Source organism: Tiliqua scincoides, chromosome 3, assembly GCF_035046505.1.
Source record: "Tiliqua scincoides isolate rTilSci1 chromosome 3, rTilSci1.hap2, whole genome shotgun sequence".
NCBI classification, from domain to species: domain Eukaryota; kingdom Metazoa; phylum Chordata; class Lepidosauria; order Squamata; family Scincidae; genus Tiliqua; species Tiliqua scincoides.
Window position 1 is genome coordinate 93,573,642 of NC_089823.1, and position 18,509 is coordinate 93,592,150.

Genomic DNA, 18,509 nt, shown 5'->3' on the forward strand with positions numbered 1-18,509 from the left:
TGGCTAAAAGCTCTGGATATATTGGAGGAATTAATGAGAGACTTTTTAAGAAGGTTGAAAGTGCTCTTTTTCTCTGTCGTGGAATAAATTGGTGGTGGATTATAATTACAACTATAACTTGGATGTGAACTAAAATCCAGAATTATTCTTGGGCATAATTGGATATAAATATAATTCTCATTAGATTTGAAAGAGCTTTGTTTTCTCTGCACCAAAGACGGTGAGACTATTTTCTTTCATTTTGTTTTTCTCTCCGTTAACCGCAATGGACTGTTATATGCAAGAGGTATGTAAGGAATGCAGATGGCAGAGTAGTAATGACGTGGTGGAAGTGAGGAGAATAATATGTTGTGGATATCTAGTGGACTAGAGAGAAATTGAAAAATGGACTCTGTTCCAGAAATGTGGATACAGAAAATCTTGATTAATACAGAGAGATTGTTTGTTATCGAACGACAACAGCTGAATTGGTCCTTGCAGATTCAAGCCAGCCTGGAGACTCTTTCCCAACAGATAGATGTCTGTAAGAAACAATTGGAAGATGTGAAGAAACAAGCAGAAGATAAACAAGGAGGAAAATCAACAGGATGATCAACAGGACAAAGAAGAGGCACTCATGGAGATTAAGATGGACAGAGTAACAGGAGTGCACAAATCACAAAATTTGTTGGAACAAGAAGGAGAAAATATATCCCAGTTAACTGGAAGAATGAACACACCCTATATAAGAAAGTGTGGATTTATCAGATTCTGTTATAGAGATAAATTATTACAGATATTACAGGAGTTAAAAATGGAAAGTAAGAAAGAAAAAGAACCCTGAGGCGTAATCTGAGGGGTAAAGAAAATTGGAGGATTTTCTTTACCCCAAATTTATTTGAAGAAAAAAAAATACGTATGAAATTGATAACTATGAATTAGAATGTATTAAAAAATATATAGCTGGAAATGTAAATGTGTGGAAGAATTGTTTTATATGTGGTTATTATGTCAAAGAAAAATGTGTAATTAGATTGGAGAATTAGATTGGAGTTGAAATAGCTGAGGGATAATTTTGGTAATTAGATTATTTTGTTTTAATATTAATGAGCAATTGAAGTTAGTTTACGCTTGGTAAAAAGTGAATATTTAGAAAATATAGTATAGGGTAGGCACGTCCAACAGGTAGATCGCGATCTACCTGTAGATCGTGGAGGGGTCAGAGGTAGATTGCCAGCCCCACTTGGCTCCATCTCTCCAGCAGCTTGCCCCATCGCTAGGAGAGAGCTCATGCCAGCAGGTCGTCTGCCGAGGGCTTGCCGCTGCTGCTGATCCTTTGCCTGTCTTTTTTCCCTGCCTGCAGGAATCTTGCCTGCAGGTGTATTGGGGGTGCTTGTTGATTTCATGCCAATAGTTTGTGGGTAATCCAGGGGGCCGCTGCCCACGCCCCACGACAAGACACCACAGGCCTGGCATCATACCTGGTCTCCTGCCTCTCAGAATCACCCATTCCTGCCCCCGCCCCAACACCCCTTAGAAGTGTGTTATATATTGGGCGATATCCATTTGCCTGGGCTTTAACTGAATACACTTACTGTATTAGTTGTGTCGTGTGCTGGTCGTTGGTCGCTTTATAGTTTGCTTTCATTAAACGTTTTCGGGCAGACACAACAAAGTGTCAAGAATTTGGTGATTTTGGCAGGCTTTTCCAATTTTGTTCTAACTTGCCTATGCCTTGCCTTCGAATTGGTTCAAACCATTTTATTTTGCCTAGCCTTTGCTTTGAGTCTACACTGCAATTTTATTTTGCCTTGCCTTTGAGTTGATTCTACACTGTGTGCAGAATTTATTAAATCGCGTGTGGTGGTATTTGAACTTGTTTGGCAGTATTTGATTTTATCTGGTTTGCTGGATAGGTGTTTGAGTTTTTTTGATGATTGTTTGGTGGTATTTGAATATTGGTGCCAGTATGATGAATTCTTATTTTTACTTTTAGAACTGTATGTGTGGTTTTGGCATCTCCAGTCCTTGTATTGCACATCATCCAGAGGTCTTCAGTTCCTGTTGATCTTTAATACTTTGGGACAGTGACAGTTTTGGACCAGATTCAGCCAGTGTTATACTAACTTAGCAGATTTGGCCTTCTTACATCCAGCCACCCCAGTATAACGAAGATGAGTGTTCCAAAGAAGAGCAAAACCTACCACTTTCATGATGAATGGGAAATGGACTACTTCTTTGTAGCATTTTGGTGCTACTTGAGGAGCAGCCTGAGATGCTGCATTGGTGTGGCAGAGAAGCCATAGCAAGAATTAGACAACAGACACAGGTTGAGAGAGGCTGGAAGCAGGAGCAGGAATGAAAATCAAGGGAGAAGTGAAGTGCTGTCTCCCGGCTCCTGACCCAGCTTTTTATTCAGTCTCAAAACACATGATATAAGGTTACGTAGTTGGGAAATTTCCACCAGGATGCTACCTTTCATACCGACTGCCTACTAGCTAGTTCTAGCGTAACCGCAAACACATTCCTAGATATGACTTCTCCTTCACAACATCTTCTGCTCACAGGCACAGAGTTCAATGACCCAACATATTTTCAAGGTTGGTTGAGTGTGCTCAACTGCGCAGGCGTGCCTGACTGTCCTTGATGCCAAATATGCTAAGACATCTTAAACCTTTAGTGCCTGTGCATGTATATTTACTACATCTCACCCTTTTTTTCTTTCTAAATTGCGCTATGGGATTACAAATTGCATGACTTGACACAACAAAGGAATACATTAAAACTCAATCAGTTGGTTAAATGGGGAACATCATTACATGTTAACTAACACAACATTTTGCTTCATTGCTTAAATTGGCTAAAATACAATTGGAGGTTTCACTTTTACATATCAAAACTTTTCAGAAAATAATAACACATTATTAAACTGGTTTTCATGGGTATACAGAGTTGTTATGGCTTTTGCTGCTGGAAAATGTGACTGTACCAAGGTGTTTTTGTCCATTTGGTTATGCAGGAAAAATGTTTTTGCAAAACACACGGGTTGTACGTCTGGAAGAGATTTTTTGTTCTTTTTGTCATCAAAACAAGCAATTGCTTTTAAACTTTTAAATGTCAATGTTTTTTAAATCTTTCCATGATGCTCAAAGTGGGATGGGCCCTTTGCTTAGGCCTCCCCCTTGTCTCTTGCTGTTATGGGAGGTAATCAAGGCTTGAGGCCTTGTTGCTGGGTTGTTTGGTTTTGAGTTTTGTTTTTATAGCTGGAAATTTGGAAATTGGAAATTGGATTCTTTCCTTTTCAGGCCTTGGTTCTCCTGGCTGATGGAACACACTGTGTTGGCTCTAAAACATTTCTGTGGAATTAAACACAATAACAACACAGCCTACCCTAAATTCTTAATGGGGGTTTGGGCTTGTCCCTTTTTTGGGTCTCACAATTGTCTAAACATATGGGTTAGTTACTTAATTTTTTGGCTAAAAGGCAATACTGTGCCTTTTTGTGGGGGGTGCTTTTCTTTTCTGCATCTAATATTAAACAAACAAACACATCATTGTCATATCCCTCATTTTAATTCTTTTTAAAAAAAATTGAAAGATACACTTTGTATGTCTTAGTGGGGAAAAAAAAACTAATTTTTCTTATATGGGGTGCTATCTTTGAAATACATATATTTCTCATTGGAAACAATTCTGTTTAATTTTATACATCACATACTTTCAACAGTGAAATTACACTTTCACTTTTGCTCACATGACTTCATTTCTCACAACCATCACACAACCTACTTTTGACCTTTAACAGGCAACATAACTATTGCTAAAACTTACATGCTTTTGCTTTCTTGGTGAAATCTTAAACTTTGAACTTTTTGATATAATTAAACCACTACAATTAACTTAAAATATTACTATTTGCTAATTATTTATACATATACATTAAACTATAAAAAAACTAAATTGACTGGTATCTTTCTATACCAGATCTGGGGGATCTGATATGGTTTTCTTTAGATGTATTCTTAACAGGTTTGCAAACCGAAAAATTTAAACTGTCAGAGCATTTTTTTTTCTTTTCTTCTGTGATTGTAAACACAACAAGACTTTCACGGTTGTTTACAATTTCTTATCTATGTTTGGGAACACTGGTTTACAGCTAAATTAAACAAACTGCTGGTGACTTTCGGTTTGCTTTTAATATTTAAAAACATAAAACTTAATAACTTATGACTTTAAATGCTATAATGACTGCTACTAATAAATAAAATGGTTAATAACTACAATTTTAAAAAATGTGGAATGAGAGATACTATGAAAGTTTAAAAACTATCATAGTAGCTTCAACTTATGGGGAAAAAAGTTTGGGAAATTTTTTTATGGAAACTTACTAAACTTAAAATGGCTGGTGGTTGCTGTCTTAAAGGGTGTGGAATAAAAAAAAACCTGAAAAACAATGACTATGGTTTGTTTAACATGTTTTATAGCTCATCATTGGTTGTTGGTGCTTTTCACATTTTTAATGGGAAAATGGGACTGTTTTTTAAAGGCACTGGACAAAACTAAAAGGCCAGTGCTGTTGCTATTGTTGCAGCTTTTTGGGGGTCTTAAAGTGACTGGCACTCACAGGGCTCTCCTGCATTTGGTGCAGGAATTAAAACTTAGGGGTTAGCCTTAAGGGCTTCTTATTATAAGATTTTTCTTAAGGTGATAGCTGGTTTACTATATTTTACAAGTCTTTGGCATATACTAGTGATGCCAAAAACTTTAAATGCAATCTGTACCTCTAAAAGGCACAGAATCAAGGGGAATTGATTTTTTTTTTGAGGACTTGCCTGTGGCATTGTACCACAGGGCAAATCATGGTTTTTTGTTCTGATGACCTAGTACACAAAAAAGAGGAGGCTAAAACAAAGTTGGGCTGTTAAGACTTATTTTAAAAAAAAAACCTTGCTAATAATTCTTTTGGTCCTTCCTTTAAGGTGGTTGATGCTTATGGAGCCATACTGCATTTTGTGCAGTAGTTAAAACTATGCGCTTTAGGAGCTTCTGACTGCTAAAAATGTGGCATCACGTTTTAAATAAAACGTATGTTTGATGGTTAGGATAATAAGCTTGTGGTTTTGCTGTGTTAAATGTTTCTTCACCTAACAGCATATAAAAAAGCTGTTTATGGTGGGGGGTTGTTCTTGCTGTTTGAACTATTGGAGTGATGTCTGTCCTAGCAAAGTTAGGAGCATTGGTATACTACATTTGACTTTTTTGGCAGGGTGGCTGCTTATTTACTATACTTTGTGAATTTTTGGCATCTATTAATGATGCCAGAATGTTTAAGTGCTTTCTATACTTTTTTGTGGCACAGAATGAAAAGGAGTTTGCTATTTTTTAAAGACTTGCCTATATTATTAGGACAAGCTTATAATTTTTGGGAATATTTGTTTGTGCTATTTGATTTAAAATTGAGGGCTTGCTTCATAATTAAATGGCTGCAAGGCTTGATTTACCTAGTATTAACACAAGATGGGGTTATTTTACATCATAAAATTTAAATTTGGATTTGGGAGGCCAAATTAACGTGGTTCCATGGGTTGGATTCATTTGTTTACTTCATGGAGATCATAAGAGTCTCCATTTTCTAAATTTCTTTTCTTATGACAAATATTGGTATATTCTATGGACTGATGAAAAGAACAATATGTTTGACTTATAATTGTTCTTAAATTAATGGTTGCAATGCCTCCAATTTTTCTTTAGACAGAGGCTATTGCTTCACCTAATCTGGGCTACCTGGTAGCCAGGTAAGTGGCAGGACATTGCCTGTGGAGTTGTGCCACATGGCAAATTATAGTTTTTATTCTGATAAGATGAATACACAAAATTGTGGATAACTTAAGAGTTTCTTTTGTTCTGTTTGCAAAGCACCACGTTTAAAGGTGCTTCTCTCGGAATACCGAGGGCATTGTTTTTGTTGTTCTTGTGGAGGTCTAGTTTTGGCTTTGCTGTGTGTTACTCACGCTTGCCTACTGTGGAGTTCTTTTCTTACTAAGTTGGTACAGAGGGGGGGAAAATACAAGCTAACAAAAAGGGTTTTTTAAAGAGCACCTGGAGGAACACAGATGAGTGCTTTTAAATCTCTTGCTCTGTTGCTTGGGCTAAGAAGCACAGTTTCTGATAAGAGGACAGATGTATTACTGTATTTCCTCTAACTGCTGTAATCACTCTGCCTGCAGAGTGAAAGTTTGGATGGTAAATTAAACCTGTGACCTCTTAGAAGGAAACAAGGTGCTCAACTTTATATAAAGTGTGTAGCTGAAGGCTTGTACTATTTTTATACTTACCTGAGTACTTATGCTTACCATTGGGATCTCGAAAGATGAATGAGCTCTTTAACCCTTGCCGGGCGTAGTAAGCAATTTTCTTGGCCCCACGGGCTGCGCGCCTGATGCAGCAGCACAAGATGCTGCTCTGGGAAGCACCCAAGGCTTTTGAGGCCTTGGTGCTTGATGGGAGACACACAAGACTGTACCTTGTTGCCTGAGGGAGAGTGCTAAGGCAGAAGCACTCTGAGAGTTTAAAAGTTAGAACTGGAGCAAGTCAAGGCAATGAGTTCGGAGGCAGAGGACAGGCCGCGTGATCAAGGCCACCTGGCTCTACTGTACTTGCTCATTGCAGAAAGTCTCTGCCTGCTGCGCTAGATGTAGCAGTAATGCTACCTGGGAAGCAGCCCGAGACCCCGGAAGTCAAGGACTGCTTGATGTGGTGCAGAAGCCAGAGCAAGAAAGGGTCCCCATTTGCTGTGCTAGATGTAGCAGCGAATGGGGAACAACAAAGAAAGTCAGGCTGTTAGAAATAAGAAAAAGCAAGGGTTCCTGTGCCAGGGCTAGAAGTTGCAGAGGGTCCCTGTTGTTCCCAGGTTCAGATGAAACAATGAATGGGAGCAGCCTATAACAGGTTGCTGAATATAGCAGAGAGCAAAGCAGTTTGTCTGCCATACTTGGCTGGCCCACGTCTGGGCACCTAGCATAGCCACAAAGTTGCTGAGAAGCAAATAGACCTCAAAGTCAGGATGCCTGTAAAAGCAAATGCAGTGAGAAGTCAGAGAGACAAAAGAAATCCAAAGGTCGCGACGCAAGGCCGCTTAGAAAACACACAAGGCTGTAAGAGTGAGGCTAGAGCAATAGAAAGTCAAAGCAATAGGTGGGAGGTAGCCAGCGGACAAGCTGTTTGAATCTGCTGTATGTTACTTAAACAAGACAGCCTGTCTACTGCACCTGATTGTTGCAGAGAGTCTCTGTCCTAGGATTAGAGGTCCCTGTCCCAGGATTAGAGGTCCCTGTTCGAGGCGCCAGATGTAGCATTTTGGTGCTACTTGAGGAGCAGCCTGAGATGCTGCGTTGGTGTGGCAGAGAAGCCATAGCAAGAATTAGGCAACAGACACAGGTTTCAGAGAGGTTGAAAGTGCTGGAAGCAGGAGCAGGAATGAAAATCAAGGGAGAATTGAAGTGCTGTCTCCCGGCTCCTGACCCAGCTTTTTATTCAGTCTCAAAACACATGATATAAGGTTACGTAGTTGGGAAATTTCCACCAGGATGCTACCTTTCATACCGGCTGCCTACTAGCTAGTTCTAGCGTAACCGCAAACACATTCCTAGATATGACTTCTCCTTCACAACCTCTTCTGCTCACAGGCACAGAGTTCAGTGACCCAACATATTTTCAAGGTTGGTTGAGTGTGCTCAACAGCGCAGGCGTGCCTGACTGTCCTTGATGCCAAATATGCTAAGACATCTTAAACTTTTAGTGCCTGTGCATGTATATTTACTACATTCTTCATCATGGTGAAAGACAAGTGTTGTTGTCTAACGCCCCAGTATCCTTGCCCAAAAAGGGTAATCTGGAATGTCATTGTAAGGCTCTGCATAGCAATAATGCAGTCAATGCAACCATAGCATCCTTCAAGGTCAGCAACCTGATCACAAACAAATGCAAACCTTTCACTGAAGGGGAATTTGTAAAAGATTGTTTTCTGGAAGCAGCTGACAATCTTTTTGAAGGATTTAAAAATAAGAAAGAGATCATAGCTGCTATTCAAGATGTACAATTGTCAAGAAACACCATCGTGCAGGGAATAGAAAAGATGTGTGGAGACACAACTGAACAATTGTTGGAGGATGTTTCAAATTGTGTTGCTTTCTCACTCCAACTGGATGAGTCTGCAGACATAAGAGACATAGCCCAGTTACTAGTCTTTATCCGGATGGTTTTCGAAGACTTCAGTGTTAAAGAAGAACTACTTGAAATGATTGCTTTAAAAGGGAGAACTAAAAGGGTCTGGAAATATTCAGTTCTTTCCATTCTTTTGTGACAAAGTGTAATCTTCCATTGCATAGACTTGTTTCCATCACTACTGATGGAGCAAGAGCAATGACAGGTGAGGTTAACGGTTTCATAGCCCTCTGTAGACAGCATGACGACTTCCCAGATTTCCTTCCTTACCACTGCATCATTCACCAGCATGCTTTGGCAAGCAAGAGACTGAATGCAAAGACTGTCATGGACATCACTTTCAAAATTGTAAATTCAGTTTGTGGAAGATCACTTCAAAGACGGCTTTTCAATCTTACTCTTGATGAAGGGGCAGCGGAAATCATTTTGCACACAGATGTAAGGTGGCTAAGTAGGCACAAATTTCTGCAAAGATTTCATGATTTGCTGAATGAAATAAGAAGTTTTTTGAAGGAAAGGGGAGATGACCAAGCACAGTTGGAAGATGAGGAGTGGTTATGTGATCTGGCATTTCTCGCTGACTTTACAGGCGAACTAAGTGATATGAACCTTGAACTACAAGGTAAAAACAAATGCATTGGCAAGATGATGAGTACAGTTTCATTCTGCAAGAACAAATTTGAGCTAATTATGCCTGACCTTGCAAACAACACTTTTGATCATTTTCCTAATACACAGGACCATCTGGGACAATATCCAAATTTTGTTTTTCAGAACAAGAAGTATGTGACAGAAATCTGTTCTGTTATCCAGGAATTCGAAAATAGATTCTGTGACTTCCAAAAAATTGGAACAGTTGTGGAGTACTTGTCATACCCATTCAGAGTAGATGCGGACATTAAAGAAACGGTAGCTGCTATCAGTAAAAATTACCCATTGAACAAGCCATCTCTTGAAAACGAAATATTAACCCTTAAAAATGACATTTTTCTCAAGACCCGTGCTGAGCAAGAATTGTTTTGGAACCTAGTGCCTAGAGACAAATTTCCCAACTTGAGAAGATGCAGTTAAGCTGTACACTCCTGTTTCGGTTCAACTTATTTGTGTGAATCTGCGTTTTCCCATCTGAAAATGACAAAGAGTACACAACGTTCCAACGTGGCAGAGGAACATCTCCAGGATTCCCTGAGACTGGCCCTCGCGCAATATTCACCCAACTTCAAAAAGCTGGTGGATGAAATGCAGGCTCAGACGCCTCAGAGCAAGAGCAAAATATTAAAGATTGTGCAAGATCAGCCTGGATCAATACTCGACCTAAATTTAACACAAATTACTCAATAAAAGTTAAAGGAAGTTATTAAGACAGTTAAAAAAAGTTATTACTCAATAAAACTTTAAGAAAAAATGTACTTTCCATTTCCCCTCGCAGTTCTTACTGGATCTTCGTCTCCCTGTTTTGTTTTTGCTTAATTTGCTTAACAGCTGATCACATCCAAGTAAATGACAGAGGGTTCATTAAAAATGGGGGGGGATCCTCCAACTTTATTGGATTAAAATTTAATTTGAAACTTAATTTTCATGGTGGTAGATCACCGGCACTTTTGGCCGGAAAAAGTAGATCATGACCTGTTTGAAGTTGGACATGCCTGGTATAGGGCATTAGGGAAAATTTATTGTATAATATATAAATAAATGGATAAATCAATAAGAGGTAGAAATAGATGAGTAAGTAGATTAGGAGATATAGTATGATTAATTAGTAATGGTATTTAGCATTCCTAAATGTATGTTGTATGTTTGTGTGTGTGTTAAATAAAATAAATAAATAAATAAATTTTTAAAAAGGATACAGCAGTGGCCATTTTGGTGCTGCTGTTCTTTAAAGTGGCCCTGGGGCTTAGGATTGGGCTGTTCGTCCCCTTGAACACAACAGGACTTACTGAATAAGCAGTTATTGGGTTATGCTGTTAGTTTCCCAGCAGGTAGTACTGCTGAAAGGGTGGTCTGCATAATAATTGGACTTTCCTATATCTTTAAAAGATTATCAACTTTTGCATATTTTCTGTCATTTGCAGTTAATGAGTTCCAGCCCAGTGGCACCAAAATGGCTGCTGCTGCATCCAGCACACCCCAGGCAGCCGCCACCACCTCCTCGGGAGAAGGGGACTTTTGTCCCCTTCCCCCAGGTAAAGCGTGTAACTCCTCAATGGGGCTACTTGATTCTACGATGACCCAAGGCTTGGCGTAAAATTTAGAGCCTCCATATTGGGCAGTCCTGCCTCCCTCCTGCCCTGTTCTCTCCCCTGGCATATTTCCTCCCCGCCCTCCCTCTGTCCCCCGCCCCAGAATGCCTCCTCCCTGCCTTCGCCACGCTCCCACCGACCTCTCTGCTGTCCAGCAGTCTGCACGACAGCTGAACGGCAGAACTCCCTAGCCCAGTGCTGGGCTAGCACTGGTGCTCCACCGGCGCTAGGGCCTGCAAATGTGCCTTATGGCATGTTTGCGACAATGTGTGCCAGTGGTAAGCCAGCATAAGAACATAAGAACAGCCCCACTGGATCAGGCCATAGGCCCATCTAGTCCAGCTTCCTGTATCTCACAGCGGCCCACCAAATGCCCCAGGGAGCACACCAGATAACAAGAGACCTCATCCTGGTGCTCTCCCCTACATCTGGCATTCTGACTTAACCCATTCCTAAAATCAGGAGGTTGCGCATACACATCATGGCTTGTACCCCATAATGGATTTTTCCTCCAGAAACTTGTCCAATCCCCTTTTAAAGGCGTCTAGGCTAGACGCCAGCACCACATCCTGTGGCAAGGAGTTCCACAGACTGACCACGCGCTGAGTAAAGAAATATTTTCTTTTGTCTGTCCTAACCCGCCCAACACTCAATTTTAGTGGATGTCCTCTTTAGGATTGGGCCCTTCCTAAGTGAGAATCAAGTGCTTATTTCTGGTCATCATCTGCTTGGGGGGGACCCGGGAAACTATAGGCCGGTCAGCCTAACATCTATACCGGGTAAGATGGTGGAATGCCTCATCAAAGATAGGATCTCAAAACACATAGACGAACAGGCCTTGCTGAGGGAGAGTCAGCATGGCTTCTGTAAGGGTAAGTCTTGCCTCACAAACCTTATAGAATTCTTTGAAAAGGTCAACAGGCATGTGGATGCGGGAGAACCCGTGGACATTATATATCTGGACTTTCAGAAGGCGTTTGACACGGTCCCTCACCAAAGGCTACTGAAAAAACTCCACAGTCAGGGAATTAGAGGACAGGTCCTCTCGTGGATTGAGAACTGGTTGGAGGCCAGGAAGCAGAGAGTGGGTGTCAATGGGCAATTTTCACAATGGAGAGAGGTGAAAAGCGGTGTGCCCCAAGGATCTGTCCTGGGACCGGTGCTTTTCAACCTCTTCATAAATGACCTGGAGACAGGGTTGAGCAGTGAAGTGGCTAAGTTTGCAGATGACACCAAACTTTTCTGAGTGGTAAAGACCAGAAGTGATTGTGAGGAGCTCCAGAAGGATCTCTCCAGACTAGCAGAATGGGCAGCAAAATGGCAGATGCGCTTCAATGTCGGTAAGTGTAAAGTCATGCACATTGGGGCAAAAAATCAAAACTTTAGATATAGGCTGATGGGTTCTGAGCTGTCTGTGACAGATCAGGAGAGAGATCTTGGGGTGGTGGTGGACAGGTCGATGAAAGTGTCGACCCAATGTGCGGCGGCAGTGAAGAAGGCCAATTCTATGCTTGGGATCATTAGGAAGGGTATTGAGAACAAAACGGTTAGTATTATAATGCCGTACAAATCTATGGTAAGGCCACACCTGGAGTATTGTGTCCAGTTCTGGTCGCCGCATCTCAAAAAAGACATAGTGGAAATGGAAAAGGTGCAAAAGAGAGCGACTAAGATGATTACGGGGCTGGGGCACCTTCCTTATGAGGAAAGGCTACGGCGTTTGGGCCTCTTCAGCCTAGAAAAGAGACGCTTGAGGGGGGACATGATTGAGACATACAAAATTATGCAGGGGATGGACAGAGTGGATAGGGAGATGCTCTTTACACTCTCACATAATACCAGAACCAGGGGACATCCACTAAAATTGAGTGTTGGGCGGGTTAGGACAGACAAAAGAAAATATTTCTTTACTCAGCGCGTGGTCGGTCTGTGGAACTCCTTGCCACAGGATGTGGTGCTGGCGTCTAGCCTAGACGCCTTTAAAAGGGGATTGGACGAGTTTCTGGAGGAAAAATCCATTATGGGGTACAAGCCATGATGTGTATGCGCAACCTCCTGGTTTTAGGAATGGGTTAAGTCAGAATGCCAGATGTAGGGGAGAGCACCAGGATGAGGTCTCTTGTTATCTGGTGTGCTCCCTGGGGCATTTGGTGGGCCGCTGTGAGATACAGGAAGCTGGACTAGATGGGCCTATGGCCTGATCCAGTGGGGCTGTTCTTATGTTCTTATGTTCTTATGCTTAATAATGTCATCATCTGCTTAATAATGTCAGTTCCTGCTTAATGACTTCACTTCTGGCCCTTAGCATGTGCCATGAATGCAATTCAGTCAGCTGTGGAAAAGGAGTTTGATACTCCTGTTCTTGAACATATTAATTGCTGGTTAACATTCAAAATATTTGCTTTACATGGACACAGTTTCTTTGTGTGACTTGACAGTTATGCTACTTGAGATAGGCAAAGCTGATAGCTAACAGTTCATGTTGGCCATCATGCCTGAAAAAATTTCATTCACATTGTCTGAAACTTTTATAATAGTAGTACCTTCCATTGCAGGTTTTTCAAGCTATCTGAACAGGACCTTGATGACTTAGAACTCCTCTCTATGTTGCTCAATTTATAGTCCTTTGACACTCATTGTAATATTTTCATATGTCAAAAAGAATCTAGGGTTGCCTTACTCCGAGCATATGTTGGGTACATCTGCAAAAGTCTTTGCTTACCTTAGAGGAAAACACTGCTTCCTTGTAGACAAAGAAGTGCCAAAGAATTGCATGTGCTTGTATGTGAAGTGCCTTGTCTAATCTCACTTGGCAATTAATCCTTGCTGGAAAGAGACACTTGTAAGGAACTTCAGTGGTTCTTGAGGATGGTCGGACGAATGTGTTCTGACAGAATCCTCAGCATTGGGACATCACACGTTTCTCTGCAGGCACGTCTGCATCTAGTTTATTTGTGAAATAAGTGGATTTTTATTGTTCTTCAAGGCAAATTAAACATTCTGGGTGGTTCTAAAGGGAATTGTGTCTGAGCAATGAACTCTCTCACCAGTTGTGCATCTAAGGGGACCAGCGATACTGGATTTAACCTGACTGCTGCTAACAATTGAAAGTTGGCAAATGGTTCAGCAGCTGAACTGAAGCCTGTTGTGGAGACTGTTTTCCTCTCTGTCTCCTGTGGTGCTTCTGCTAGAATCTATTCATACCTGATAGTGAGGTTGTGACCAATGCTGAGTCACATAGTGGTTCCTCCTGGGTTCACCAACATGAACAAAAGGGAGGGGCAACCGCTTTTGTCCATCATAGATCAATTCAGAAACCAAAAGCACCACCAGCAACTTTGCTAGCCTTCTATTTTTTCAGTATTGTGCTCCCTAGTGCAACCAAGAAGTGTGGATACTTCTCTGTTCGGCATTTTTGCATTAGAAAATGCAGTGCTCTTAGAGGGAAAATGAATATCTTATAAGCTCAACTGTTCTGCAGTACTGGCAATATTGCAGGTAATCACTTGGTTGGATGTGAATTCTGGAAGGAGGGGTAAGTAAATTGGGATTATTGACATCCCCCATACAGAGTTTTGTTTTCAGTCAGTGCAAAACTCAATGAATCCAGCTTGAAATAAACTCATTGCTTTTTGTTTCATATTTATGAATCTTGATTGAACAGAGAGTGAAACTAGGAATTCTTCTCATCTAGAGGCTGTTATCACTTCAGGATAGTGCAGCTTCAGGAACTAGCCAAAGTCATGAGCAGTCTTAGGGTCACATGGCACATTATGAACATATGAATTGGACCCTTGTTTTTCCTTTTTATTTTTTACTTTTAACTATGACTCAAATCAATGATGACCAACTTCTACATTTGGGGGTCACTATAATCTTCAGCCACTGGCCTTGGAGCCAGAAAAATACTATGTGGCACAATAATCGGGCTTTGCAATAAAGCTGCTATAACCGAATTTTGAAGACTTAGCAATTATAGAACACAAACACTCTCATGACTTGTATCATGTGCATCAACTCAAAAAGCTTAACCGAGGGTGTGTACTGCCGCTGCCACTGTGGGCAATGCCTGGCCCTTACAGATAAAAGGGCCAGAAAGAAAGCACCAGCACTGTGCGAATCAAGTCCATCCACCTGTCCATGACTGAGAAGTGGTCCAGGGAGCATGCACTATATCCAATGGAGGGGGGCACATTGGGAGGCATGGAAATTATCCCTCCAATGGGTGAGTGATGAGCAACCATGAATGAACTGGCACAGGACCGAGGAGAAGAAAGGGATAGGCAACCTCAAAAAGGAGGGGATAGGATCCGGTGCATACCATTGCCACTGGCTCCTACCCCCATTCCTCCTTCCTCCCCATTCAGTTTTGCCTCCTCCCCATCTACCCCCTTGGCTGCCTTACCTGTTCCAGCAGGCATGGTAGGGACCGGTGGTGGGATTGTGGTGCTGCTGTCTCCTATCATGGGCGATGGCCGGGTCCCAAAGGATCTCCTCTATGGAGAACTCATGCAGGGAAAGCACCCTACAGGTAGACCACAGCTGCAATACAAAGATGTCTGCAAGAGGGATCTGAAGGCCTTAGGAATGGACCTCAACAGGTGGGAAACCTTGACCACTGAGCGTCCTGCTTGGAGGCGGGCTGTGCAGCATGGCCTCTCCCAGTTTGAAGAGACATTTGGCCATCAGACTGAGGCAAAGAGGCAAAGAAGGAAGGCCCGTAGCCAGGGAGACAGTCCAGGGACAGACCACATTTGCTCCCAATGTGGAAGGGATTCTCACTCCCAAATTGGCCTTTTCAGCCACACTAGACGCTGTTCCAGAACCACTTTTCAGAGCACGATACCAGAGTCTTCCGAGACTGAAGGATGCCAACGATGATGTCTCCTGTAGCAGTGTGCACAAAATGACCACCGATGGAGCACTCCATACTCCATCGTCAGCCATTTTACAGCAGCAGAACTTACACATGAAAAACTGAAAACTTCCAGTAGCTGAAAAACTGCTACGTCCAGTTTTGTTTTTTGTTTTTTTTGTAAAACTGACTTTTTTTATGCCTTTAAAAGGCATTATGAGGGCTTAGGAAGCCCTCAGTTTTTTCAGCCTAAACGGCCATTCTGAAAGCTGCAGAGGCCACGGGAGGACACACATGGCCTTTGCAGGACTCAGAAGAGCCCTGTTTCTGTTTCCCTGTTTCCCTGTTTCAGGAATGGAACCCCTGCTGATATCAAGGAACGCATGTAATTTAGAAAAAAGTATAAAGTTAAAAATACAAAGTTAAACCAGCAACATATAAAGACAGATTTAAAAAAAAAACAAAAAAAAAACAGCAGTGGCAAAACAAAAACATCCCACAGCACCAGAAATCGCACTTGTCTTTTTCAGCCTGAGCAAAACTTGTTACTGGCATTGATACTGTAGGTACTGTACAAATAGGCTAGTGTAGTTCTTCACGTGGCATTTGTGACATTTCAGATGATCTGGAAAGGGTGTGAAGTGAATGAAAAAAGAAAAGTGAAAGTGCTGGGGGCTGTATTTGAGATTATGACTGAATAAACTTGTCAAGAAAATCAGGGTGTTTGTGTGAAGGGTGGCCGAGGTCATTTATGTTTGAGTTATAGCTTCTGATCAGCAAAAGCTGTTCAATAAAATGAAATGAAAGTGGTATTTGGAACATATTTAGTTCTGGTTTTCAGGGTGACCTTTCAAGAGGATGAGATATTATGGGGATTGCTACAAGGGATGAATTATCTTATCTCACAGTCATAAATTCTCATATGGCCTACATTTAGAAACTATTCAAATGTGCTTCACTCCAAATTTGTGAATATCCTGTCCCTGCTTGGGTGTCTTTTAGCAGAACATTCAGCTTAAAGAACAGCTAGGGTTTGATATGAACAATCTATTAATGAGACAGAGCTGCCTGGTTGAGTTTGGAGGTGTACTGTCTCAGATAACACAGAAAAAGACCACCAGTCCTGGAGCAAAAGGCAGTAGGATATATTTAAGTAAGCTATGCTTTAAGCTGCTATCCCGTATTGTGGGGTATTGACAAATGCCAGAAGAATGCTACTTTCTGTGCATGACCAAAAGCAGTTCATGTCTGGTCATTCTTCCATTCAAGCAGTTTGCAAGGTCAGCTTCACTTCATTTCAACTTCAGGCACCTTAACTACATCTTGTGCCTTTAGCTTTTTCTCTTGTAATACCTACTTGACCATTTAATCTGTATTAAATTTAAACCATTTAAACAGTACATACAAGTAACCTATTAATTCTAAGATGTTATGTAACTTTTACCAGGTTGGGAAAATGCGGAAAACGACTGCCCGTAAACGAGAATTCCACGTACTGTTCATGGTGATCACAACAGTCATCTGTTACCTGATTTGTTGGCTGCCCTATGGAGTTGTAGCACTGCTTGCAACCTTTGGTAGGCCAGGCTCGGTGTCTCCGGTAGCAAGTGTCATACCATCCATCCTGGCAAAGAGCAGTACTGTTTGCAATCCAATCATCTACATCCTTATGAATAAGCAGGTGAGAACTACAGTTAGAGTTGAATTATTCCTTACTGTTTTGTGTACATTGAAAATGACTTTTATGCTGCCACAGCCTCCTAATGGTATTCACAAGCCTAATGGCATTCACAAACTCGACCTAATGTTGGGTCTGGTCCTACATTGTTGTCTTTGGAACTGAAAATTTGACAGTTTTATTTAAAGAGAGATTATAGAGTATACCTTTGATTATTTTCCTACTTTGATAGGCACAAGTTCAGCACAGAGAAAGGAAGGTAAAAATGGCTGCTTAATGTTCACTCACTCTTAGTTCGGCCTTGTGTCTTGGCAGCTCTAGGAACCGCTTTGTGAAAAACTGTATACTTATATACCACTTATATTTATATTTATATACCACTTTTGTTGAAAATGGTATATAAACACCACTTTTGTGTATTAGAACCCCCCCTCCCCAATGAAAAGGAGGAGGAAGATTATGGGGAAGTGATATGACTACCATACCTGAGGAGTCATGAGATAGAAAGCAATTGCCAATCCCTAACCCAGGGCTTTTCAAACTGGGGCACACAGGTGGGACCACCAAGTATTTTGTCTGAGCAGAGCTGTTGTGCCATTGCAAGTTATCCAACAAACAGCCAAGTAACTGGTGCCAGTTGGTTTGTTGTCTGCCATGGTGTTTGCAAAACCACAGGGGCCTGTCGGAAGTGGGTACACTTGCAAGGCAGAAACTGGGCTCATGCTGGTCACTGCTAGTGCCACAAAGGGAACAAATGTTCCCTTTCCTTGAGGAGGCCTCTGTGACCGCCCCCCCCTCCACTGTAGGATGCATCAGTCCTGGAAAGTTGGACATGATTGGGCCTTGAATCTGTGTACTGGATCCAGTGCTTTTGATGAAAAGCAGCTATGTGAAACTTCAGCTGTAAGAACATTTTCTACTTTCTTGTTGAGCTGCCCCTGAAGTTGGTTAAGTGCCCAGCGCATTTGGGAAGGACTGAGGTGGATGTACATTTTCTGTGTCGTGCTCTGGCTTTCCTTCAGTCTGTAAGACTGCATGAAAATCATAGCCTCAAAGAACTGGAGAAACGAGGGAAGCTTTGACAGAGCTACCACTGCTTTCCTCAGATGCATTCGCAGGAATTATCTTCCTCTAGACTTCACTCTTCATTGCAACAATTGTAAACCAAGCACAAGAATCCAGTCCTCTGGGTCAATAGTTTCTCAGGTCACTTGTGCATCGCTCAATTTTCTTTTTTTCTTTTTTTAACATTGCTCACCCTTGTACAAAAGAGGATTAAAACAAAATCAAGGTCATGTGAAAATCAAAATAATTTAAAATGTAAGAAAAACTGTATGAAGGCACATAAAACTGGCACAACTGCACCAGCACTGGAAAATTGGATAGGATTGCGCCCTGAATCTATAACATTTTGGTTAGAATTCATTAATAACCTCACAGATTGAGTTGGTAAATAAGTTTTAGTGGTAATTAACAGGAAGCTGTTCAGTTAATTTGGCGTTTCTTGAACTGTGAGTCAGGACAGCCAATT

General features: G+C 41.4%; 1 protein-coding gene across 1 annotated transcript in view; it reads left to right on the forward strand.

Moving 5' to 3' along the window:
• The window catches only part of LOC136645086 (pinopsin-like), a 36,349-nt gene extending 18,289 nt beyond the window's left edge, over nucleotides 1-18,060 (forward strand). Inside the window, exons 4-5 of the mRNA XM_066621337.1 lie at nucleotides 16,748-16,993; nucleotides 18,001-18,060. Of these exons, the coding sequence (XP_066477434.1) occupies nucleotides 16,748-16,993; nucleotides 18,001-18,060 (306 nt within the window). The remainder of the gene's footprint in view (nucleotides 1-16,747; nucleotides 16,994-18,000) is intronic.
• The last annotated feature ends 449 nt before the right edge of the window (nucleotides 18,061-18,509 follow it).